Below are 26,202 nucleotides of genomic sequence, written 5' to 3' on the forward strand. Positions count from 1 at the left end.
CTCTCTGCCTCTCCCCCTCTCTCCGTAATGCTTTCCAAATAAATAAATAAATAACTCTGAGAGAGAGAGAGAGAGAGAGAGAAGTAATACTGGCAATACATTCTTGTCTCAGAAATGCCATCCAATTTTAAGCTGGACAAAGTAAACTTTTTTTTTCTTTTTTTCTTTTTTTTTTTTTTTTTTTGAGAGGCAGAGTTAGACAGTGAGAGAGAGAGAGACAGAGACAGAGAGAAAGGTCTTCCTTCTGTTGGTTCACCCCCCAAATGGCTGCTACGGCCGGTGCCCAGTGCTGATCCGAAGCCAGGAGCCAGGTGCTTCCTCTGGGTCTCCCGTGTGGGTGCAGGGCCCAAGCACTTTGGCCATCCTCCACCGCACTCCCGGACCACAGCAGAGAGCTGGACCGGAAGAGGAGCAACTGGGACAGAATCCAGCGCCCCAACCGGACTAGAACCTGGGGTGCAGCACCACAGGCAGAGGATTAGCCTAGTGAGCGGTGGCGCCGGCCTGGACAAAGTAACTTCTAGGATCTCTTAAGATAAAGAATCTGAAAGGTTATAATTCACTCTTGCAGGGGAGAGTAAGTTATATGTGAAACTAAAAACGTAAAAAAAAAGTTGAGAGTCATATATATGATCAGAACAACTTGACAATGAACAAATAAGATGTATTTGTATTCATATGGTTACAAAGAAATAAGCCAAGCTATATTTAAAAGGTAACAGGGTCCTTGTAATCAATCACTACAGAATTACTAGAGGTGGTTCCTCAAAGATTGGCCCATTATGTTCCTATAACCAAAAGCCTAAAAATATACTGCCTGTTATCAGGAATCACTAGAGACTCAAACAAAACAAAGTTATTTCTTTATCCTTATCCATGACCATGATATACCCAAATCTGGAGGATTACTCTGTAATTACATATAGCAACATCAAAGAGAATTAGAGAAACTCAAAGGATAAGCAACATTGACTAAGAATACTGGGAATAGTCAGAAGAACAAAAGCAAGCAGCAGCAACAAACCAGTCCCCTCTTTGAAAGCTCTTTTTCTTGTTTTCTAAGACATACTCTAAATTTCTTCTTCTTAGCACTCTCCAGTTGCTGCTCCTCTCTTTTACCTAATCCTTAAAATGCTGGCCATCAGCAAAGCTTTCTCCTGAGCTCTTCTAATATTTAGAGCTGCGCTAGTATTCCCCATCCCAGTAAATGACCCCAGTAGCCACTGAATTGCTCAAACCAGAAAACAATCTTGTCCCCTTTTCTTTATACCTCACTACATATCAATCAAGTCCAATCAACTCTGTCTTCCAGCATCTCTCAAATCCATTCACTCTCCTTCCTCATCTCTAGTACTTAATATAAGACACAATCTCCCATCAGTACAACAGTTTCCTGACTAGTCCCAGTGCATCTTGCCCCACTATCTTCCAAATTATTCTTTATTGGAAGCTAGGTTGGCCTTTTTAAATTTCATGAAGATAGTTATCATTAGAAATCTTCCACAGCTGAGGGCCAGAGCTGTGGTATGGCAGGAGGAGCCACTGTCTGCAGTGCCAGCACCCTACATGGGCACCGGTTTGAGTCCCGTCCCAGCTGCTCCACTTCCAATCTCACTCTGCTGTGGCCTGGGAAAGCAGTGGAGGACAGCCCAAGTCCTTAGGCCCCTATGTCCTCATGGGAGACCCAGGGGAAGCTCCTGGCTCCTAGCTTCAGATCAACACAGCTCCAGCCGTTGTGGCCATCTGGGGAGTGAACCAGCAGATGGAAGACCTCTTTCTCTCTTTCTCTCTCTCTCTTTCTCTCTCTCTCTGCCTCTCTGTAACTCTGCCTTTCAGAGAAATAAATAAATCTTTAAAAAAAAAAAAAAAAAAAAAACCTTCCACAGCTAAGCAAAAAACTGTCACCATAACCTGCACACACTCTCAAAGACCTGGCTCATACATCTCCAGCCTCATATGTAAGCACTCACCATCAATTTTAAGCACCAGCCATATGAAACTCTTCAATTCCATGAACATGCCACTTTTCCTCTCAGTGTATCTGCACATGCTGTTTCCTCTGTCCAGAACACATTTCCTCCCTTTCTTTGCTTAAGCAACTTCTTCAGTTATCCTTCAGGATCCACTTCAATGCTATTTCCTAAGAAGGGCCTTCCCTGGTCCCCATAAAAGATGAAATCACCATATATAATCCCATAGCAATCTTCAGAACACTCCTTTCCTACATTTATCATGGCTGTTGTCCTGATCAAATACTTGTTTTCCCCAAGGCCAAGGACCTTATCTTGTTCAACTACTCTATTTCTAATGAACACTGCCTGCCTGGAAAATGTTACTTGCTTACTAAACAAAACAATGAAGGGACTGAAATAAAATATGAAGGTAGATTTGGTAAATTCTGGGAAACCAACAGTACAAAAACACCTCCTGATGCACAAATAAACTGAAAACTAAAGGAAATGCACAAAAATTTTTTCATTCAATCCAGAGACCAAAACTATTTAATTGAAGGGCAAGCAATTGATGTTGCAATTAGGATGCTGTTTGAATGCCCACAACTCAAACTTACGTGCCTGGATTCTAGCCCCGGCCTTACTCTCAAGTCCAGCTTCATGTTAATGCATACCCTGGGAGACAACAGGCGGTGGCTCATGTACTTGGGTTCCTGCCACCCACACAGGAGACTCAACTGAGTTCCCAGCTTCCAGCTTCAGCCTGGCCAAGCCCCAACTGTGATAGGCATTTGGGGAGTGAACCAGCAGACAGGATAGATATCTCTCCCTCCCTCTCCCTCTCTCTGTGCCTTTCAAATAAAAAAAGATTTTTTAAAATTCTATTTAACTGAATTGGCATTTGAGCCTCTCTTAAACAAAAGTGACAATAAATACTGTTACAAAGAATTACTATTTGTTGCATACTATTATAACTGAGATTCTTGATTTGTTAGACCTTGTGTTTATATTTAATTTGTTGGTTCAGACACATGGCAGACTGCTTTGGGGACTTACTAAGACTTCAGAGAATACACAACTTAACTTTATTCCTGTATACAAGTATCAAAACCATTTGTCAACCCAAAGAAATAGAGAAAGGCTTTAAGAAATTAGAGAAGACCTCTTCTCTAATGATACAACCAGCTAAAGAATGATTATTCAGAAAGTATTGTAAAAGAGAACTCTATATGTGATTATTAAGGGTTCTTAGAGATGTTTATCAGTTTAAAAATATCACACTATATAAAGTTTCACTGATTTTTAACAAAACAATCCAAATATGCACATTATAGTAAAACTAACCAACTAAACATATTCATTCAATATAGTTACTATTAAGGATTTTTAGATATAATGAAATAAGATAAACATCTATATAATATTCACATAATCTCTGTTGCACCTTTAAGAAACAGTACAACAATCTTAGGTACTTGAAGAAAAGAAAGAAAAACAAAGGTTAGCTGTGAATCTGTATTAAATTTGAGCTAGGGTTATTATCTCACAGAAGACCCAACTACACAAGCAATATTAGTATGAAAGAAACCTTACAATTACGGAAAACAATAGATGGGCTTTTCCATGAGGCATACACCTTGTTTCTCACATTTACTGTTTAAGTCATCAACTAGAAACACTATCATGTTAAAGCTACATTACTAAATAAGCTATCAGACACAAGCCTGTGAGCAAGTGGCAAGAGGACCAGAAAATGACACTTGCCTGCCCAAAAGTACAAAACCTGGGAAATAAGATATAAAGAATGAAAAAGTTTAAACATACATATATTTGCAAAAGGAAAACACATAGTTCAATATGACAGTGTATATGTACTTCCTACCAAAAATATAAACTGTATTATAATTATCATTTTTAAAATAATACTTTTCAAATACTTCTTTGAACTTTTTAAATTACCTCTTTGAAACAGTATTTCAGGAAATTCATACAAGTTCTACTAAGAAGCGGAATGATCCCTTATGCTCCTCTTCAATGACAGCTGCCAGCAAGTTCTGTTGCCTTTCTATTTCTTCATTCATTCACTCACTCAATATACTCTAAACAACCATCCTCTACATAAAAAAAGGTACAGAAGCCGGCACCACGGCTCACTAGGCTAATCCTCCGCCTTGCGGCGCCGGCACACGGGGTTCTAGTCCCGGTTGGGGCGCCGGATTCTGTCCCAGTTGCCCCTCTTCCAGGCCAGCTCTCTGCTGTGGCCCAGGAGTGCAGTGGAGGATGGCCCAAGTACTTGGGCCCTGCACCCCATGGGAGACCAGGAGAAGTACCTGGCTCCTGCCATCGGATCAGCACAGTGTGCCGGCCTCAGCGGCCATTGGAGGGTGAACCAACGGCAAAGGAAGACCTTTCTCTCTGTCTCTCTCTCTCACTGTCCACTCTGCCTGTCAAAAAAAAAAAAAAAAAAAAAAAAAGGTACAGAAGACTCACATGCTGCACTTTAAGTTCACAAAGAGGATATATACATTTGTTTGCAAACAAAATTATAAATAAAATGTAGTTAGTGCTGTAAGTGAAATCCATACAATATTGCTACTGGGCAATCCCATTTATCAGAACATATTTAAATGAAATAATTTATAAAATTTAGAAAACTAATTCTTAATTTCCGAGTACAGGTATATGTATTTTACCAAAGTGTCTACCACAAAAATATTTAAACAATCTAATGAACATTGTTGAAATCTTTCAAAACATCTATCTTTCCTCAACAACTGAAATACTAACTCAAATGATACACTTATCTTCAAACAACTCTGAACTTTATTTCAAGAGAAATAATTTTTCAAGGAATTCTAAGGGTAAGCTTTGGACCTGGAAGAATTGCGACATAACTTTAACATGTGTAAACTTGAGATGTAACACATCCTTCCTTATTTAGGGAACCTGGAAACCAGGTTGAAAGAACTCTCATCATGTGCTTAGGTACACAGACCCAGAATCACATAATAATTATCTACACAGAATCCTTCTTAAGTATATTCTTTGGATGTCTAAATTAACTACATAGTATTTAACACATTCTGTAATTTATTAAAGTACACTGATCTGATTCTAGGGGATAAAGCTCCTCTATGTGAATAGGGGAAACAAACTCTACATGTTATTTTTAAAAGCATGAAAAATAGACAAGTGTAGTCACAGTGCATAAGACGCTACACATTTTATAGAATGAGCTCCAGCCAACTGCAGCCAACAGTCACCCGAAATCTACAGTCATAATAAATGTAAATACAAGTAGAAATGTTTAAGAATATAAATTATTATGACAAACTGTTAACCAAATAATCAATCATTTGGATAGACATAAACCCTGTAAGAAGTAGTAGCAGTGTGCCAAAACTATTATCTGTTAATGCTGGAGAAGAGGGATTTTCTATAGCAGGAAATGAGTAATTATAAACTTTCAGTCATTCTATAGTCCCATTTTAAGGAAGGAAAAAATAATACCAGAACTTCCAGTAGTCAAACAATAATTTTTTTTGACAGGCAGAGTTAGTGAGAGAGACAGAGAGAAAGGTCTTCTTTCCGTTGGTTCACCCCCAAAATGGCCGCTACAGGCAGTGTGCTGTGCCTATCCGAAGCCAGGAGCCAGGTGCTTCCTCCAGGTCTCCCATGCGGGTACAGGGCCCAGGCACTTGGGCCATCCTCTACTGCCTTCCCAGGCCACAGCAGAGAGCTGTGAGCTTCTAGAAGAGGAGCAACTGGGACAGAACCAGCGCGCCAACCGGGTCTAGAACCCAAGTGCCAGTGCCGCAGGCGGAGGATTAGCCAAGTGAGCCGTGGCACCACCCTCAAACAACAATTTTTAAAAGATTTATTTACATGTTCATTTGAACAGCAGGTGACAGAGAGATGGGAAAGACAGAGTGATCTTCCATCTCTGCTAGTTTACTACCTAAATGCCTGCAACAACAAGTAATAAGCCAAGCTGAAGCCAAGAGCCCAGTACTCCATCTGGGTCTTTCATGTGAGTGGCAGAAATTCAAGTACTTGGAACATCATCCAATGCCTTCCCATGTAAATTAGCAGGAAGCTGGGTTCAGAAGCAGAGTAGTTTTAGTAGTCGGGACCAAATCCCAGGCAGTCTGATACAGGATGCAAACAGCCCAAGTGGCAGCTTAACCTGCTGCATCATAACACTTGCCCTGTCAAACACATTTGTTAAAAGTATTTATTTATTAATTTGAAAGGCAGAGTTACAAAGAGGCAGAGAGAAGCGGGGAGAGAGGGAGAGAGGGAGAGAGGGAGAGAGAGAGAGAGGGAGAGAGAGAGAGAGAGAAAGTTTTCCATCTGCTCATTAAATCCTCAAATGGCCGCAATGACCAGAGTAGGTCGATCCGAAGCCAGGAGCCTGGAGCTTCCACCAGGTCTCCCATTGGGTGCAGGGGCCCAAACATTTGGGTCATTTTCCACTGTTTTCCCAGGCCATAGCAGAGAGTTAGATTGGAAGTGGAGCTGTTGAGACTCGAATCGGCTCCCATATGGGATGCCAGAACTTCAGGCAGCAGCTTTACCCACTGCATCACAGTAACAGCCCCCAAATCACACTTTTAACTAAGTATGTTAGAAAGTAATTATAATGCACATTTTTAAAAAAGAATTATTTATTTATCTGAAAGGCAGAGTTACAGAGAGGCAGAGGCAGAGAGAGAGAGAGAGAGAGAGAGGTCTTCAATCTGCTGCTTCACTCTCTAATGGCCACAGAAGCCGGAACTGAGCTGATCCGAAGCCAGAAGCCTGGAGCTTCTTCCAGGTCTCCCATGCATGTGCAGGGGCACAAGTACTTGGGCCATCTTCTACTGCTTTCCCAGGCCATAGCAGAGAGCTGCACTGGAAGCGGCACAGCCAGGTCTTGAACTGGCACTCATATTGGACGCTGGCACTGTAGGCAGCAGCTTTACCTGCTACAACAGCTCAAGCCCTTTAATGGCGTTTTTTAGGTTCAAATTCTAAGACAGTGTGAATGTACAGATAGTATAATAACTGAAAAAATCTGAAATTAGATCAGTTCTAAAAAAGGCAGCACAATTATATAGTTAAACAGATTTCTATTTAAAGCAACCCTAAGATCTCTGTCTCTCCTCTCTCTCTAACTCTGTCAAATAAATAAATAAATCTTAAGGAAAAAAAGGGGGGGACAGGTGCTGTGGCATAGTGGGTAAAGCCGTCGTGTGCCCCTAAAGCTGGCATCCCAAATGGGTGCTGGTTCAGGTCCTGGCTGCTCCATTTCTGATCCAGCTCTCGGCTATAGCCTAGGAAAGCAGCAAAAGATGGCCCACGTCCTTGGGCCCCTGCACCCACGTGAGAGACCTGGAAGAAGCTCCTGGTGCCTAGCTTCGAATTGGCCCAACTCCAGCCCTTGAGGCCACTTGGAGAGTGGAGAGAGAGGAAGGGGGAGAGAGAAAGGGGGAGAGAGAAAGAGAGAGAGAAAGGAAGGAAGGAGGGAGGGAGGGAGGGAAGGAGGGAATGAAAAGAAAAATATTTAAAAGAAGTTAAAAAAATACATTAAGAAATCTGGTGAACAATCATTAATAGAAGATTTAGGAAGAGTCATCTTACAGCAGGATGGATAAGCTTTAATGAAAACAGAGTGGAAGCCAGGAAGACTACTGGGAAGTGAATAAAAGAGGTCTTAATCAAGGCCACATCGGGAGAAAAACTACAAAAGGAACAGATCTACTAATTACAGCAGGTAAGACAAAAGGTCTCTAACAAAAAAAAAAAATCTCAAAATATTTTATGTCTAAGGACCTCTAATGGGCAAAAAGATAGAAGACTATGAGGATTTTAGTCATTGAGGTCTGGTTCAATCTTGGGCTGCGTAAATTAAATAATTTCCCTGAGCCTTTGTTTCCTCAGATACAAAATGATATTTACCTTATCTGAGCACTCAGACGATTCAGTGAGAAAATGCAGATAAAGCACCTAGAACGCAATATGCTCTGAATAAATGTGATTTTTACCTCTTTCCTTTGGCTCCCCTTTTTTTAATCCCTTAAGTATTTTGTTCAAGAACTGAATGGTAATTTGTCTACCAGCTGTCATTTTAGAACTGATAAAACTACATTAATCGGAAAATAAAGCCAATGGCACACAACTAGTTACCTTCTCTGCTGGTACCAGATGATAAGAAATATTGACCACAGAGGCCAGCACTATGGCACAGCCGGTAAAGCCACTGCCTGCAGTGCCAGCATCCCATATGAACACCAGTTCAAGTCCCAGATGTTCCACTTCCAATCCACCTCTCTGCTATGGCCTGGGAAAGCAGCAGAACATGGCTCAATTCCTTGGGCTCCTGAATTGGTGTGGGAGACCTGGAGGATCCAGGCTCCTGACTTCAGATCCACCAAGGCTCTGACCATTGCAGTCATTTGGGAAGTGAACCAGCGATTCAAGACCTCTCTCTAACTCTTTCAAATAAATAAATAAATCTAAAATATAAATGTATTGACATAGCAAACATGGGAAACCATGAACACAAAATCTTTAAAGATTCATGAGGGGGCTGGTGCTGTGGCATAGCAGGTAAAGCTACTGCCTGCAGTGCCAACATCCCTTATGAACGCCGGTTCGAATCCTGCCTGCTCCACTTCTGATCTAGCTCTCTGCTATGGCCTGGAAAAGCAGCAGAAGGTGGCTTAAATCCTTGGGCTCCTGCACCCACATAGGAGACCTGGAAGAAGCTCCTGGCTCCTGGCTTTGGATCAGCCCAGCTCTGGCAGTTGCAGCCAATAGGGGAGTGAACCAGCAGATGGAAGACACCCCCCGCCCCACCGCCTCTCCTCTCTGTGTGTAACTCTTTCAAATAAATAAATTAATCTTAAAGAAAAAAGATTCATGAGTGATCTTCAAAACTTTCATAGAAAGCAGTGGGCATACATTCCTGCAGTTAAGATGCCCACATCCAATATCAGAATACCTGGGTTCAAGCACTGAGAATCCAGCTTTGTGCAAAAGCACACCTGGCAGTAGGTAATGGCTCAGGTAATTGATATTGGCCACCCAATGTAGGAGAGCTGGACTGAGTTCTCAGCCCCCAGTATCAGTCTGGCCCAGGCCCAAACGCTGGAGGCATCTGGGTAATGAACCAGTAACTAGAATGCTCTCTCTCTCACTCTCTCTCTCTGCTTCCTTTTTTTTTTTTTTTTTTTTTTTGACAGGCAGAGTGGACAGGGAGAGAGAGAGACAGAGAGAAAGGTCTTCCTTTTGCCGTTGGTTCACCCTCCAATGGCCGCCGCTGCCGGCGCGCCGCGCTGATCTGAAGGCAGGAGCCAGGTGCTTATCCTGGTCTCCCATGGGGTGCAGGGCCCAAGGAGTTGGGCCATCCTCCACTGCACTCCCTGGCCACGCAGAGAGCTGGCCTGGAAGAGGGGCAACCGGGACAGAACCCGGCACCCCGACCAGGACTAGAACCCAGTGTGCCGGCGCCGCAAGGCGGAGGATTAGCCTAATGAGCCGCGGCACCGGCCATCTTTGCTTCTTGAGTAAGTAAATTAATGAATAACATGCTTTTTAAAGCATTAATGGAAAGTCAGTATTATGAAAAAACTAAGGATGAGTTTCTAATTTTTTGTACAATACATTTATTTTTTAATTCCATCTTTCCATGAACTTTCTGAAGTCCCCTGTATCTTCAAATAAAATAATAGATCCGATTCATAAATCGAAAAACATTTAAATCTATTTCATTAACAACAAAAAATGATAATCCACTTTGAAAAAAGAAATTCTGTGATGTATATATCAAATTCCTGTGAAGGCTGACTTTCCAAATGGGGACCACTGCATTAGAGAAGGAATAGTCAGTGTAAGAATTCCTTCTCTCAATTTAGATGAATACAGAAGAATTTCAGACATAGTCAGCATCAAATTTACTCACCGCCCATGAGCATGGAAATCCAGACGTAAAAACTGGTCTTCATGTGAGACTGCTCTTTTGGCACGCTGGTGTTTTTGGTGTAATGAATCCACACTGTAAGATAATCCTTCATAATGTCTGATGTATTTATTTAAAGGATTTCCATACTGACCTATAAAAATCAGAACAACAGTTTTAATCAGTATCATATGGAACGTTCCTTCTCGGTTTAATATGATTCTATGATTATTCCAGTATGTATGAAATAATTGTCTCACTAATGCAGGTAATAATATTATGAATATTCTACAAATATTATTTTATGTTTTTTAACTTACTGTAATTTCAACCACAGACAAAAGTTTGGGTGACAGCTGCAGATTTGTCTTAGTGTTCTTTATCAGGTTGAAGAAGTTTTCTTTTTTCATATTTTGCTGATAAAAACTCTCAAGAACAGATGCTGGTCTTTGTCAACTGCTCCTTCTCTATTTTTAAAATTATTTTCATTTTATTTGGAATGCAGAGAGGGAGGGAGAGAGAGTGAGAGAGACAGTGTGAGAGAGAGAGAGATCTTCCATCTGCTGGTTTACCCCTCAAATACTCCCAACAATCGAGGCTGGTCTAGACTGAAGACAGAAGCCCAGAGTTCCATCCAGGTCTCCCACTTGAGTGGCAGGTATCCAGGTACTACAGCCATCATCTGCTGCCTCTAAGAGTATGCATTAGCAGGAAGCTAGTTAGAAATGAAGAAGCCTCTCAAAAGAGGCTTTCCAATATGAGATGCATGTGTCCCAAGTGGTAACTTAACCACTACACCAAATGCCAGCTTTTGTTTCTCCATTTATTAAGATGACCACACAGGGTTTTGTTGTTTTTTTTTTTTTTTAAGCTAATTAATATAGTAAATTAACTGAATGGAGTTCAACCAACTTTGTACTACTAATACAAACTCTACCTAGTCATATTGTTGGATTCAACTGGCTGTGATTTTATTTAATATCTTTATCTGTGTTCTTAGGAAATACTGGTGAAGAATTTTTTAAGCAATCTTTTGCCAAGTTGTAGTATCAGAGTAAAAAATATGTTGAGAAATATTGTCTCTTTTTCAATTTTCTGGACAAATTTATTTAAAACTGGTATTTTTTCTCCTTGAATATATGCTAGAATTCACCAGTGAATCTATCTTGGCCTGGAGTGGGGTATGAGTATGTGTGTGTAAAAGGTTTTTATTAACTACAATTTCAATTTCATAAAAAAAAAAAAAACTAGATAGCTCTTTGTTTATCCTTGAATGAATTTCAGCAGGAATTTTCCCATTTCACCCAAGCTGTTGAATTTATGGAGATAAAAGTTGCTCATAATACTGCCATATTGCATTTTTGCTATCTTTTAATCAAGTTATGTCACCTCTCTCCTTCCTGATACATACAAGCTGTAATTGTGCTCCTTTGCTTTTATCAGGACAGCTAGGAATTTATCTATCTTATTGATCTTCTCAAAGGTCTACCATTTAGTTCCTTTGATTTTTTTATTCCCTATTTTTTCTATTTTGTTGATTTTACTTTGATCTTTATTATCCCCTGTTGTTTACTTTAACTTGCTCTTCTTTTTTTTTAATTTTATAAGGTGAGGCCAAAGACAGAAGACCTCTAAGTCTCTGGAGCTTAAAAAGTCCCAAGTACTATGGGCCAGCACTGTGGTACGAGTTAAGCCTATGTCTGCAGTGCCGGCACTCCATATGGGCACTGGTTCGAGTCACAGCTGCTCCCCTTCCAAACCAGCTCCCTGCGAATATGCCTGGGAAATCAGCGGAAGATGGCCCAAGTCCCCTGAGCCCCCGCACCCATGTGGGAGGCCTGGAAGAAGCTCCTGGCTCCTGTCTACCCAACTCTGGCCACTGCCGCCACTGTGGCCCAGGCCTATAGCGCCAGCAGCCCACATGGGCACCAGTTCAAGTTCCAGTTGCTCTACTTCCAAACCAGTTCCCTGCTAACGTGCCTGGGAAAGCAGCGGAGGATGGCTCAAATGCTTGGGCTCCTACACCCACATGGGAGACCTGTAAGATGCTCCTGGCTCCTAGTTTAGGATCAGCTCAGCTCCAGCTGTGGCAGCCATTTGGGGAGAAAACCAGTGTATGGAAGACCTCTCTGCCTTTCAAATAAATCTTTGCAAATAAATCTTTAAAAAAAAAAAAAAACAAACCTATCTTTGCAAATACCAAAAAATCTTTTCAAATAAATCTTTAAAAAAAAAAAAACTGGCCGGCGCCGCGGCTCACTAGGCTAATCCTCCGCCTAGCGGCGCCGGCACACCGGGTTCTAGTCCCGGTCGGGGCACCGGATTCTGTCCCAGTTGCCCCTCTTCCAGGCCAGCTCTCTGCTGTGGCCAGGGAGTGCAGTGGAGGATGGCCCAGGTGCTTGGGCCCTGCACCCCATGGGAGACCAGGAAAAGCACCTGGCTCCTGGCCCCTGCCGTCGGATCAGCGCAGTGTGCTGGCCGCAGCGCACAGGCCGCGGCGGCCATTGGAAGGTGAACCAATGGCAAAGGAAGACCTTTCTCTCTGTCTCTCTCCCTCACTGTCCACTCTGCCTGTCAAAAAAAAAAAAAAAAAACAACAACAACAAAAAAAAAACTATCTTTGCAAATACCAAAAAAAAAAAAGTGAAGCAAATGTGTATGAGACAATAAAAGCCACTACTACAGAGCTTTTAAAACTTAAGACTAAATAATGGAATCAAATGTTACACCAAGCTATCTTTTTTACAAAAAATACTTATTTTATTTATTTGAAAGGCAGAGTGTTAGAGACAGAGAAACAGACAAAGTCCATCCACAGGCTTGTTCACTCCCTAATTGTCACAATAACCAAGGCTGAGCCAGGATGAAGCCAGGAGCCTGGAACTCCATTCAGTATTCCCACAACGGTGGCAAGAGCACAAGCACTTGGGTCATCTTCCACTGTTTTTCTAGGAATATTAGCAGGGAACTGGATGGTAAGTGGAGCAACGAGGACTTGACCTGGCGCTCAGATGGGATGAGCTAGGCCATAGCAGCAGCCCCTTCTGTATTATTTAGAAATATGTTTTAAAGATTTATTTATTTATTTAAAGATTTATTTAGCAGAGGTACAGAGAGGCAGAGGCAAAAGGAGAGAGAGGTCTTCCATATGCTGGTTCACTCCCCAGATAGCCACAACAGCTGGAGCTACACCAATCCAAAGCAAGGAGCCAGGAGCTTCATCCAGGTCTCCCACGCAGATGCAGGGGCCCAAGGACTAGGCCATCTTCTACTGCTTTCCCAGGCCATAGCGGAGAGGTGGATCAGAAATATGGGATGCTAGCACTGCAGGTGGCAGCTTTACCTGCTATGCCACAGCACTGTTCCCTAGAAATATTTTTAAATTTATACTTGGTTTCTAAAATGTATGTCACATAAGAGAAAATATCAGAAGAAACCAAGAATAAGGAAGTTGTAAAATTAGAACTTTTGAAGTTTCTTTCATTGTGAAAAGCAAATGTAGGGCTGGTGTTATGGTGCAGTGGGTTAAAGACACTGCCTGCTACACTAGCATCCCATCTGGACACAGGTTCGAGTGCTGCTCCACTTCTGATCCAGCTCTCTGCTATGGCCTGGGAAAGCAGTAGAAGATGGCCCAAGTCCTTGGACCCCTACACCTGCATGGGAGACCCAGAAGAAGCTCCTGGCTCCTAATCAGCAAGGCTCTGGCCATTGCAATTATTTGGGGAGTGAACCAGAAGATGGAAGACCTCTCTCTGTCTCTACTTCTCTCTGTAACTCTTTCAAATAAATAAAATAAATCTTTTTAAAAAATGTAGAATTTTCATTGGACAGTTAAATTGAAATTCTTTCAAGTGGACTGAACAGCCACAGGATAAACTTGGCTTGCATGTTCTTCTTCCACTTCTTTGTCAGAACCAAACAGTCAAGTTTTTAAGTCACAATTCAGATAATGTACTCTGCTACTTCTGATTACTTAAAACAATAACTACTGCTGTTCTGGTACAGCACATATGACAAAAGCTCAACTATGTGGACATTACCAGGAAAGTTATTAAACAAAGTCATCTTTTCTCTGTCCCACACACAAAGGAATTTTATAAAGCAACATATTGTTCACTTTCACTGCCAAAGAACCTGAGTAATGATTTTCTCAATCTTTATAGCTGAAATAGAATGATTCACAAGGTTTAACTGGGAAAGTTAAAAATGTTACCCAGGAATCTGACCTCATAATCATCATCTATATAAGACTTATTATGCCTAAACAATTTAACAGCATTTATGATCTCACCAGTATGAAAAAATGGCATTAAGATAATGCATGGCTGGGGTCAGTGCTGTGGCACAGTGGGTTAATGCCCTGGCCCGAAGTGCTGGCATCTCATATGGGCACCAGTTTGAGACCCGAGCTGCTCCACTTCTGATCCAGCTTTCTGCTATGACCTGGGAAAGCAGAAGAAGGCCCAAGTTCTTGGGCCCCTGAACCAGTGTGGGAGATCCGGAAGAAGCTCCTGGCTTCGGATCGGCGCAGCTCCGGCCATTGTGGCCAATTGGGGAGTTAACCAACGGATAGAAGACCTCTTTCTCACTCTCTTTTTCTCTCTGTCTCTCCTCTCTCTGTGTAACTCTGACTTTCAAATAAGTAAATAAATCTTTAAAAAAAAAAAAGATAATGCATTGAAAACTATATTATGTAATTTCCTCCCCCTCAATACTTAATCAAACAAAAGAGGAAAGAGTGAAAACAAATTTATAAAAATAAGCTTACTCTTCCATTAAAAAAATTAAAAATCAACCCTCAAGAGCTAAAACCAAATAGGAAAAGAAAATAATCATACATGCTGGGCTCACTGATACAAGTTCATGTGTGCCAATTCCCTTCCAAATCCATGCTCAGTGACACTGTGTTGGAAGCTTGAAATCAGCCATGGGAGGATGGAGGGGAAGCAGAGGTATCTATACACTGAAATTGGAAAAGGCTACAAATCAGAGGATTTTTTTTTCTAAAAGAGTCACTATACTAATGCAACTCAAGGCATAATCTAATGATAGAAACATTCAAACAGGCAGTCACGAAAATAAACAGAATATCCTAATGAAACGTGAAAAAGCACAGTTCCCTGGACTCTTAATGTTGCTCCTAACTCTCAAAAGCCATACAATTGCTTTTCCAAAAACCTCAAAAGAGGGGAAGGCATTGTGATATAGCGGATTAAGCTGCCACCTACGATGCAGGCATCCCATATTACACTGGTTCGGTTCCCAGCTACTCCACTTCCAATCAAGCTCCAATGTGCCTGGGAAAGAAGCAGAAGATGGCCCAAGTACTTGGGCCCCTTTACCCATGTGAGAGACCAAGAGGAAGCTCCTGGCTCCTCGCTTGTCTGGCCAAGCACCAGCCACTGCAGCCATTTGGGGACTGAATCAGCAGATGGAAGCTCTCTATCTCTCTCTCCCTCTCTCTGGAACTCTTTCAAATAAATAAATAAACCTTAAAAAAAAAAAAAAAAAAAAAAAAAAAAAAAAAAAAAAACCTCAAAAGAGAACAGAGACCTGGAAGCTTCAAAAAGACTGTACATGATCATGACCCATGACTATAGAAAAATGAATAAAACACAAAATAATTGGCCCTTCAAACTATGGTTTGTGGTTTCAGACACAGGACAAAATAAGTCACCTGTATTGTTTCAGAGCAAAATGAACACCCACAGAAGAGTTCACACAATCCTGAACATAACATGCTACACACAAATTAAAACAATACCCATGGAAGAAACAAAACAGAAACAGAATTATTGAGAAGGGAAAAAAAAGCAAAATTTGGAAGCAATCCTGGACAAATGGAAACCACTGTTAGACATTAAGGGATTCTTATTACTTTCCTTCCATACAACACTAGAATATTCTTACTACTTTCTTTCCATACAACACAGCAGAAGGTCCTGATTTTTTTAAGATACATTCTAAAGTATTTAGGGACAAAATAATATGATATCCATGATCTACACTTATCAAATTTCTGGAAAGACACTTGAGCACATAGTTTTATTAGTGCTGACTAGTTATAACCCACCTGTTTTTCTATACCAGGTCTATTAACCTGAGTTCTACAGACCTCTACATGGTTTATCTTGGGTGCTGAGTTGACTGGATTAAGGAATACCTACAGAGCTGGTAAAACATTATCTCTGAGTGTGTCTGTGAGTATGTTTCCAGAGGTGTCTAACATGTGAGTCATCAAACTTAATGGGGAAGATTCACACTGATTCTAGCAAAGTAGGAGGGCAGCATTCAATCAGCTGGGGCCTGGATGGAATAAAAATGCAAGAAAAGGCAAAATCTCTCTCCTGGAGCTGAGATACTCTTCTCCTGTCCTTGGACATAAGAACACCAGACTCTCTGGCATGTGGACTGTGAGACACACTCCAGTGGCCTCCTGGGATCTTTGTTCTTTGGTCTCAGATTCACATCCACCATCAACCTTTCTGGATCTAAGGTTTTTGGACTTAGAATGAGCCACAGCCTCCGTCTCTTTCTCTCTCTCTCCCTCCCTCTCTCTGCCTCAGAAATAAATAAAACAAACAAATAAATCTTTTAAAAAAGCAAGGCGGGGGGGCAGCACTGTGGCGTAGCAGGTGGAGCTGCGGCCTGCAGTGCCAACATCCCTTATGGGTACCAGTTCAGGTCTTGGCTGCTCCTCTTCTGATCCAACTTTCTGTTATGGACCTAGGTGCTTGGGCCCCAGCACCCATGTGGGAAACCTGGAAGAGGCTCCTGACTCCTGGCTTTGGATCAGCCCAGCTCTGGCCATGACGGCCATTTGGGTAGTAAACCAGTGAATGCAAGACTTCTCTCTCTCTCTCTCTTTGCCTCCAATATAAATCAATTTTTTTAAAAACAGGAATGAGTCAGATGATAGCATCTCTGTTTCTCCAGCCTGTATTTGCTTATTGTGGGGCTTGCAGCCTTCAAAATCACATGAACCAGGGCTGGCGCTGTGGCATAGCAGGTAAAGCCACCACTTGCAGTGCCGACATCCCATTTAGGCACCAGTTCGAGTCCCAGCTGTTCCACTTCCAATCCAGCTCTCTGCTATGACCGGGGAAAGCAGTGGAAGATGGCCCAAGTCCTTGGGCCCGAGCACCCATGTGGGAGACCCGAAAGAATCTCCTGGTGTCTGGCGTCAGAACAGCACAGCTCCGGTCGTTGTGGCCAAGTAGGGAGTGAACCAGCAGATGGAGGACCTCTCTCTCTCTCTCTCTCTCTGCCTATTCTTCAGTCTCTGTGTAACTCTTTCATAAATAATAAATCTTTTTTAAAAATCACATGAGCCAATTCTCTAAATAAATTCTCTCATAGAAGGGTTCTTCAGAAAGTCCATGGCAATATGTAATAGGGAAGAAACCATTCATAAATTTCAAAATGATATGCAGAAAATTAATTTTCCTTTTAATTCCATTTTTCCATCAACTTTCTGAAGTACCACTATACACACGCACACACTCTTATAGATGTGTTTCTCTCTTTGAGAACCCTAACTAAAATAACCTTTGTAGGGAACACAAGAACCCCTTAATTCTTCAGGCAAAACAGTTAAATTGTCTGTATTTTGTTTCCTGGCATCTTATTGGTTCTACTGTCCATTTTTAAATATTTTATTCATCTATAATCATTTTTTAAATTTCTATTTGGTTCCTCTTTTTATTTTTTTATTTAGACAGGTAGTTATAGACAGTGAGAGAGAGAGACAGAAAGGTCTTCCTTCCTTTGGTTCACCCCCAAAATGGCCGCCACAGCCATTGCTACGTTGGCCTGAAGCCAGGAGCCAGGTGGTTCCTCCCAGTCTCCCATGCGGGTGCAGGAACCCAAGCACTTGGGTCATCTTCCATTGCCCTCCCGAGCCATAGCAGAGAGCTGGACTGGAAGAGGAGCAACCAGGACTAGAACCCAGCGCCCATGTGGGATGCCGGCACCACAGGTAGAGGATTAGCCAAGTGAGCCACGGCGCTGGCCCCTATAATCTTATTTTTAAAGATTTATTTTATTTATTTGAAAGAGTTACAGAGAGAGAAATTGGTCTTCTATCCGCTGGTTCACTCCACAGATGACTGCAGTGGCCAGAGCTGAGCTGATCTTAAGCCAGGCACCAGGAGCTTCTTCCAAAGGTCTCCCATGTGGGTGCAGGGGCCCAAGGACTTGGGCCATCTTCTACTGCTTTCCCAGGCCATAGTAGAGAGCTGGATCAGAAGCAGAGCAGCCAGGACTTGAACCGGTGTCCATATGGGATGCCAGTGCTACAGGCTGTGGCTTTAATCCGTTGTACCACAGTGCCAGCCCCTAATCTTTTTTTTAAACTTATTATACTAAATAGAACTACCAAACCATGCTGAATATTAATGAGTAAGGTCATTTTTACTTTGTGCCTGACTTTAATAAGAATATCTTTAGTTTTTCATCATATACTACAGTCATAATATTATGCTAAGGCTGTTTCTTCCCACTGCCATTTTAGAAATCTAGTATTTTAAAATTCACATGCAAATCTAGCTAAAAGACACTTTAAAATATTTTTTGTAATTTCATATTGCACATCTTTAAATGGAAAAACTAAATATCCAAAATTATATACAACTATTTTGTTTTTAAAAGTATTTTAGGCCGGCGCCTCGGCTCAATAGGCTAATCCTCGCCTAGCGGCGCCGGCACACCGGGTTCTAGTCCCAGCCGGGGCGCCGAATTCTGTCCCGGTTGCCCCTCTTCCAGGCCAGCTCTCTGCTATGGGCTGGGAGTGCAGTGGAGGATGGCCCAAGTGCTTGGGCCCTGCACCCACATGGGAGACCAGGATAAACACCTGGCTCCTGCCTTCGGACCAGCTGCGGCGGCCATTGGAGGGTGAACCAATGGCAAAAGGAAGACATTTCTCTCTGTCTCTCTCTCTCACTGTCCACTCTGCCTGTAAAAAAAAGAAAAAAAAAGTATTCTAATATATCAGATATATTTGATATCTGATAGCTTGTTACATTCCAAAAATATTCTAATTAAATATTTAATTAAACAATAATTATAAATTAGATACAATAACAATTGGAACTTAGTGAGTACTTGCTCTGCCAGGCTCCATACTAATATACTTTTTTTCATTTAAACCACACTATAGGTCTATAATGTAAAAATGATTAGTTGATTTTACAGAAAACTGAGGTCTAAGGGACATAATAACAAGCCTAAGGTCACACAGCAAATAGAAGACTGTGCCAAGGAGGTGTTTTGGTTTCAGTGATTTCATGATAATCTACAATTCTACTACATTCATCATAAACAAGGTAAATCGCCATTCCTGTTTCTGACACAACTATAAAATATGAAAAGAAAAAAAAAAAAACAAAATACATCATACACAGTGCAGAGCTTTCAAAAATTAACTTGACATCTACCTTTAAGATGAGGGAAAACATGAAACAAATACTAAAGAAAAATATACTTTTTGTAGACCAAAACATATATATGTATACCCTTGATTTCCCCAGCTAGTAACTGAAATTGGCATAATTTACTCTACAGGAACCCAGGCCAATTTCCAACCTTTGCCCTACTTACCTCAGCCAGACACCACAAAATTGCCTGTTCCCACATGCAGAGTCTGGACCTACTCAACTGAGGTTTGTCCCTATACTTCAACAACCAGTCAAGAGCCCAGACTAGAGATGCAACAAAGCTCTGCCATCAAATTTCAATGGAAACATGTTAAATGTTCACCCATCTTGATCGGAACAGACTTTGGCTTCAGACCCACTCATTCCTGATCTCACCTTGTTAGAGATCTTCATGATTCTCCAGTTTCAAGCTAATTATCTACTCCAATTCCTTATCACCTACTCTAGTGCTGCTCCTTGTTACTTGCTAGACTCTGCCAGTCCAGGTTCATAAATGTATATGCTGTCCAAGGACGAAGAAAAGAGGATGAAGGGAAGAAAAGTGGGGCGTGGGAGGGAATATCATTATTGTATTAGGGAATAGCATTATGGTATCAACATACCATACTGAATGTTTAAAAACTAATTAAAAATTGTAAAATAAATAAAATTAAAAATTTTTAAAAATAAAAAGCAAAAAAAAAAAAATAAGGATATAAGCTCTCTTAAGAGGGTCATTTGACACAATAGCTAAGATACTGCTTGAGACACCCACATCTCAAATCAGAACACCTGGTTTGTTGGCTTCCAACTACAGCTTTCTGCTAGTGAACACCCAGGGATAGAGCAGATGATGGCTCAACTACTTAGGTCCCTGCCACCCAATGAGAAACCAGGATTGAGTTCTGGGTTCCTTGCCTTCAGTAAGCAAAAATTATGCTCAATTCAGAATCCAAGTCTCCAGTGATGCTTCTGATTAGAGGTGCCTAGTTCATTAAGACTAGTTCACACGACGGTGTCCTAATTGTAAACAAAAGGCCGGAAATTGCAATCAGAGAGATGGAACTCATAAGGCTGAAAATGTGTCAAACACAGCAAAGTTCAAAAGGTTCTAAACAGTCAAAAGTCAAGATAAATGACTGGCCTCCTTTTGCTTCCACCCCTGCACTCTTTCAGTCTATTCTTTACACAGCAGCCAGAGTAAGGCTGTTCAAAGAAAGTCACATGTCACTGTTCTGCTCAAAACCATCCCAAGGTTTCCCAACTCAAAATCCTAACCACAGATTACACAGCTGAACTTGACCTTTAAAGGGATTTTAAAGGGACCCCCCCCCCACTCCCATCTCTCTTATTTCATCTTCTAACACTTTTGCCTTACTCTGTGATACATCCCTATTAGTATCTTTATTGTCTCTGCCTGGAGCATCTTCCCCCAAAGCAGGGCTGATGGTCACCCTTCATTTGGATATCTATTCAATGCCTTCAAAAGCTTTCCCTGGTCACCCTATTTAAAAGCACATGGCTCAGTCATTCACATTCTAATATTCTTTGTTTTTCTACATGTAATTTCTAACTATATTCCACCAACCTCGAATATAAGATCTGTGAGAACAGAACAAGAACTTTGGTTTGGGCCAGCACCGTGGCTCTCTTGGCTAATCCTCCACCTGCGGCACCGGCACCTTGGGTTCCAGTCCCAATTGGGGCACCGGGTACTAGCCCCGGTTGCTCCTCTTCCAGTCCAGCTCTCTGCTGTGGCCCGGGAGGGTAGTGGAGGATGGCCCAAGTGCTTAGGTCCCTGCACCAGCATGGGAGACCGGGAGGAAGTACCCAGCTCCTGGCTTCGGATCGGCGCAGCACCGACTATAGCGGTCATTAGGGGAGTGAACCAATGGAAGGAAGACCTTTCTCTCTCTCTCTCTCTCACTGTCTATAACTCTCTCTCTGTCTCTCTCCTTCACTATGTCTGGCAAAAAATTTTTAAAAATTTAAAAAAAGAGCTTTGGTTTGTTCACTGATATAGCACCTAGAACAGAGTCAAACACAAAAACAGGTGCTTCAAATAAATATTAATACAAATAATGAATCCATTCAATGTTCCATGGAAATTTCCACTCTTTTTTTTTTTTTAGATTGATTTATTTGTTTGAAAGTTAGAGTTACACAGAGAAGGAAAGGCAGTGACAGAGAGGTCTTCCACCCAATGGTTCACCCCTCAATTGGCCGCAATGGCAGGAGCTGAGCTAGTCTGAAGCCAGGAGCCAGGAGCTTCCTCTAGGCCTCCCACGCAGGTACAGGGGGGACCAAGGCCTTGGGCCTTCTTCCACTGCTTTCCCAGGCAATAGCAGAAAGCTGGAGAAACCGGGTCTTGAACCGGCATATGGGATGCCGGCACTGTAGGCGGTGGCTTTACTCACTACACCACAGCGCCGGCCCAGGAAATTTCCACTCTAATTTGTTGAGAAGAGAGCCATAAACCAATCATCTGAAAATGTGCAATTCTATTACACTCATTTAAATAAGTATCAGAATTTCTAACAGGCCTAGCATTTATAAAATGCAATTATGTTTTAACTTACAAATCAGGGCAGTCATTTGGCCTAGCAGGTAAGTTGCCAGGAGGGATGCCTGCATCCCACATCAGAGTGCCTGGATTTGAGTCCCCGCTCCATTTCCTGATCCCAGCTTCCTCCTAATACAAACCCTGGGAAGTAGCAGGTGATAATGGTTCAAGTGACTGGCTCAATTGTCACCCACGTGGGAGACTTGGACTGAGTTCTTGGCTCCCAGTTTCCACCAAGAGCAGCTCCAGTCACTGTGGACATCCGGGAAGTCAACCAGCAGAAGGGAGTGCACTCTCACGCTAATGTTCTCTTTTCTCCTCTCTCTCTCTCTCTCTGATTTAAAAAAATAAAAATTATTTCAAATCTATTGACCACATAAAGAAATTCTATTGATGCCATGAACATGTTTCAGACATGTTTCAGCAATTAGTCATGTGGTTTTCATCAGCATTTTTTATGATTTAGTGAACAAACTTCTAACATATTACCATTGTATCTAAATCTTTCAACAACCATGGGAAGTATATGGCCAACACATCTTACTTTATGTTCCAATAGTTTTGCAAGCATTCTTTTTTTTTTTTTTTTTTTTTTTGACAGGCAGAGTGGACAGTGAGAGAGAGAGACAGAGAAAAAGGTCTTCCTTTACCGTTGGTTCACCCTCCAATGGCCGCTGCGGCCGGCACACCGCGCTGATCCGATGGCAGGAGCCAGGTGCTTCTCCTGGTCTCCCATGGGGTACAGGGCCCAAGCACTTGGGCCATCCTCCTCTGCACTCCCGGGCCATAGCAGAGAGAGCTGGCCTGGAAGAGGGGCAACCGGGACAGAATCCGGTGGCCCGACCAGGACTAGAATCCGGTGTGCTGGTGCCGCAAGGCGGAGGATTAGCCTATTGAGCCGCAGCGCCGGCCGCAAGCATTATCTTTATTTTTTAGTACTAAATTTCATGGATTAGAATCCCAGCTTTGCCATATATTACTTGAATGACCTTGGGTAAATTACCTACTTCCCTGTGCCTTGGTATTCCCATTAATAAAGTAGGTGAAATGGCAATATCCATGCCTAACAGTGTTATAAAATGGATTAAATAAGTTAAGAAATAAAGTGTTTATAATACTGCATATTACACACTACCTAAGAATTCATTAAATGATGGCTAAGGCTCTTCTTTTCTGACTTGGGCCCTGCAGGATAGCTCCCATAAAGAAGGGTGGAGAGAAAAAGGGTCATTCTGCCACAAAGAAGTTTTGGCCACCATCAACACTCATAAGTGAATCCATGGAGCAGCTTCAGGAAGTGTACCCCTCAGGTACTCAATGCGATGGGAAATTTGCCACAAAGCAGAAGGAGACTCCAGATATGCATGGTGATACCTGCTCAACAAAACTGTCTGGGCCAAAGGAAGAAGGAATGTCTCATACCACATCCACATGAGACTCTCCAGAAAAATAAATGAGGTTGAAGAGTCGCCAAACAAGCTCTATACTTTGTTAACTATGTACCCATCACCAACTTCAAAACCCTACAGTCAACGTGGATGAAAACTAATTGCTGATTTAAAACTGCTTCCAAAAAATGATGGCTATCAGAATTAATAATGGGGCCAGTGCCGGGGCTCAGTGGGTTAAAGCCTTGCCTTGCAACACTGACATCCCATACTGGCACCAGTTCGGGTCTCAACTGCTCTACTTCTAATCCAGCTCCCTGCTAATATGCTTGGGAAAGCAGCAGAGGATGGCCCAAGTGCATGGGCCCCTGCACCTATATGGGAGACCTGGAAGAAGCTCCTAGCTCCTGGCTTTAGCCTGGCTCAGCCCTAGCTATTGCAGCCACTTGAGGAATGAGCCAGTGGATGGAAGATCTCTTTCTCTGTCTCTCCTTCTCTGTGTGTGTGTAACTCTACCTTTCAAACAAATAAATAATTATTTTAAAAATATAAAGTAAATAAAATTTTTAAAAAAAGAATTAATGAATAGGGATAGGCATTGTGTGCAGTCTTATAAACCATTATAGGACTTTTACTTTTACACAATGCAAGCCACTTAACTTTTTTTTTTTTTTTTTTTTGCTGTATTTTTTTTTTAAGGAAGAGAGACACAGAGAGAATTTCCTATCCACTAATTCATTACCCAAATGCCTGCAATAGCTGGGGGTAGGCCAGGCTGAAATCAAGATTCAAGAACTCTCTCTAGGTATCCCATATGGGTGCCATCATCTTCTGCCTCCCAGGGTGTGCACCAGCAGGAAGCTGGAACTGGGAGAAGAGCTGTGACTTGAACCCAAGCACGTGGACCCAGGATGCAGGTATCCCAAGCCACGTCCCAACAATTGTGCCAAATGTACACCCCATCATTTTTTGTTTTTCATTAAGGTACAATTCACAACATAAACGTCATCAGTTTAACCATTCTGAAGTATTCTATTTGCCAATGATTAATTTTAACCAAGGAAATAACTTTTGAATAGAATCATACTGACAACTGTGTTGAAAAGAAACTAGAAAGAGACAAGAAGCAAGAAGAACAGTTAACAGATCTGACAGCAAACTAAGAGAGATGGATGTTTGCTGATAGCAGTAGAGCTGGTGATAAGTCGTCATATACTACATATTCTTTGATGGAGGAGCTGACAGGATTTGCTGCTGTGTAGGATTTCTTGCACAGGGCATGAATTTAAGAAAGGAATTAAGGATGACTCAAGGTTTCTGGTCTGAGCAAAGGAAGAACGAAACTTTTGTGGCCTGAAAAGGGAAGGACTACAGGTGACCCAGTTACACAGGAGGGGAAGCAGAGGTTTGATTTGGGGCATCCTAAGTCTGGAATGCCCATAGACACTTAACTAGAGGTATCCAGCATGCCTTTAGGAGACCAGGGGAACATCTGGGCTAGGTGATACAAAGATGGGATAACCAGGGTACAAGCAACTACCAAAGTATAAGCACAGAAATTACTTCCAAGGGCTTGCTGCAATTTAAATTAACATGTGATTTGTATCCCATAATAAACAGTGTTCTTCATTTAACTTAAAATCCTTTATATACATCGAAACAGATTTGTATGAAAGGAAACAGCCTACTAGTCTAACAGTAAGAACAAAAACAAAGTAGTGTTATACTGCCGGCCCTGAACATAGCTCTGAAGGTGTTTATCACTGTCTGATATATTCATATTATCTACGAAAAGCAAAATGAACAACAGTGGGCCAGACAACTGGGAGCACTTGAATCACCACTTGAGATGCCTGCAATGCAAGTGCCTGGTTCAAGTCCTGGCTTTTCCACTTTGATCCAGCTTCTTGTTCATGTGCACCGCAGGAGGCAGCAGGTGATGGCTCAAGTACTCGGGTCCCTGGCACCCATGTGGAAGACTTGGATTAAGTTCTAGGCTCTTGGCTTCCACACTGGCCCGGCACTGGCTGTTCTGGGCATTTAGAGAATGTCTCTCTCTCTCTCTCTCTCCCATTCTTTCAAATAAAATGAAATAAATAACTAAAATTCTTTCTTAAGAAAATGAACAGAGACAGTAACAGGAAGGACTCAAAAGATGCCAATCTTGGGACCAGCATTGTGGTATAGCAGGTAAAAGCCACCGGCAGCAGTGCCGGCATCCCATATGGACATCATTTTGAGTCCTAGCTGCTTCTCTTCTGATTTAGCTCTCTGCTATGGCCTGGGAAAGCAGCAGAAGATGGCCCAAGTCCTTGGGCCCTTATACCCACATGGGAGATTCAGAAGAAGCTCCCTGCTCCTGGCTTTGGATTGGACCAACTCCAGCCACTGTGGCCATTTGGAGAGTGAACCAGCAGATGGAAGATTTTCTCTCTCTCTCTCTCTCTCTCTCAGCCTCTGCCTCTGTAACTCTGCCTTTCAAATAAACAAATAAATCTTAAAATAAAAAAAAAAGATGCCAATCTCAATTCCTTTTATCCTGATAAAGAACAGAATACTTACTGAAGAAGTTCTAACATAAAGACCTCAACAATAGAGAACAGGTGTTACCTGACAATGATGAAATTAAAACACTTTTAACCTTGAATACAATAAAATATTTATAATCAGACATCAGTGGAAAAGGAGAGCTTCCATTAAGGAAAATTTCTATACAATTGCTGTTTATCTGTGTCAAGTAATGTTCCATTTGACCATCACTGATTTTTCCCCCTACCTAACATATTCTAGAGCTGGGCTCATTCTTTTTTTTTGTTTGTGTGTGTGTGTGTGTTTGTTTTTTTGTTTTTATTTTTTGACAGGCAGAGTGGACAGTGAGAGAGAGAGACAGAGAGAAAGGTCTTCCTTTTGCCATTGGTTTTACCCTCCAATGGCTGCTGCA

At 41.9% G+C, this 26,202-nt stretch overlaps 1 protein-coding gene across 2 annotated transcripts in view; it reads right to left on the reverse strand.

Moving 5' to 3' along the window:
• The window catches only part of ADAM10 (ADAM metallopeptidase domain 10), a 155,326-nt gene that overhangs the window by 114,074 nt on the left and 15,050 nt on the right, over positions 1 to 26,202 (reverse strand). The window contains exon 2 of one of the 2 annotated variants that reach the window (XM_051821954.2): positions 9,898 to 10,048. In XM_051821954.2, coding sequence (XP_051677914.1) covers positions 9,898 to 10,048 — 151 coding nt within the window. Of the gene's footprint in view, positions 1 to 9,897; positions 10,101 to 26,202 lie in introns of those variants that run through there. The other variant, XM_002718210.5, reaches the window with a different exon arrangement.

The sequence above is a fragment of the Oryctolagus cuniculus genome, chromosome 12 (genome assembly GCF_964237555.1).
Source record: "Oryctolagus cuniculus chromosome 12, mOryCun1.1, whole genome shotgun sequence".
Lineage (NCBI taxonomy): Eukaryota > Metazoa > Chordata > Mammalia > Lagomorpha > Leporidae > Oryctolagus > Oryctolagus cuniculus.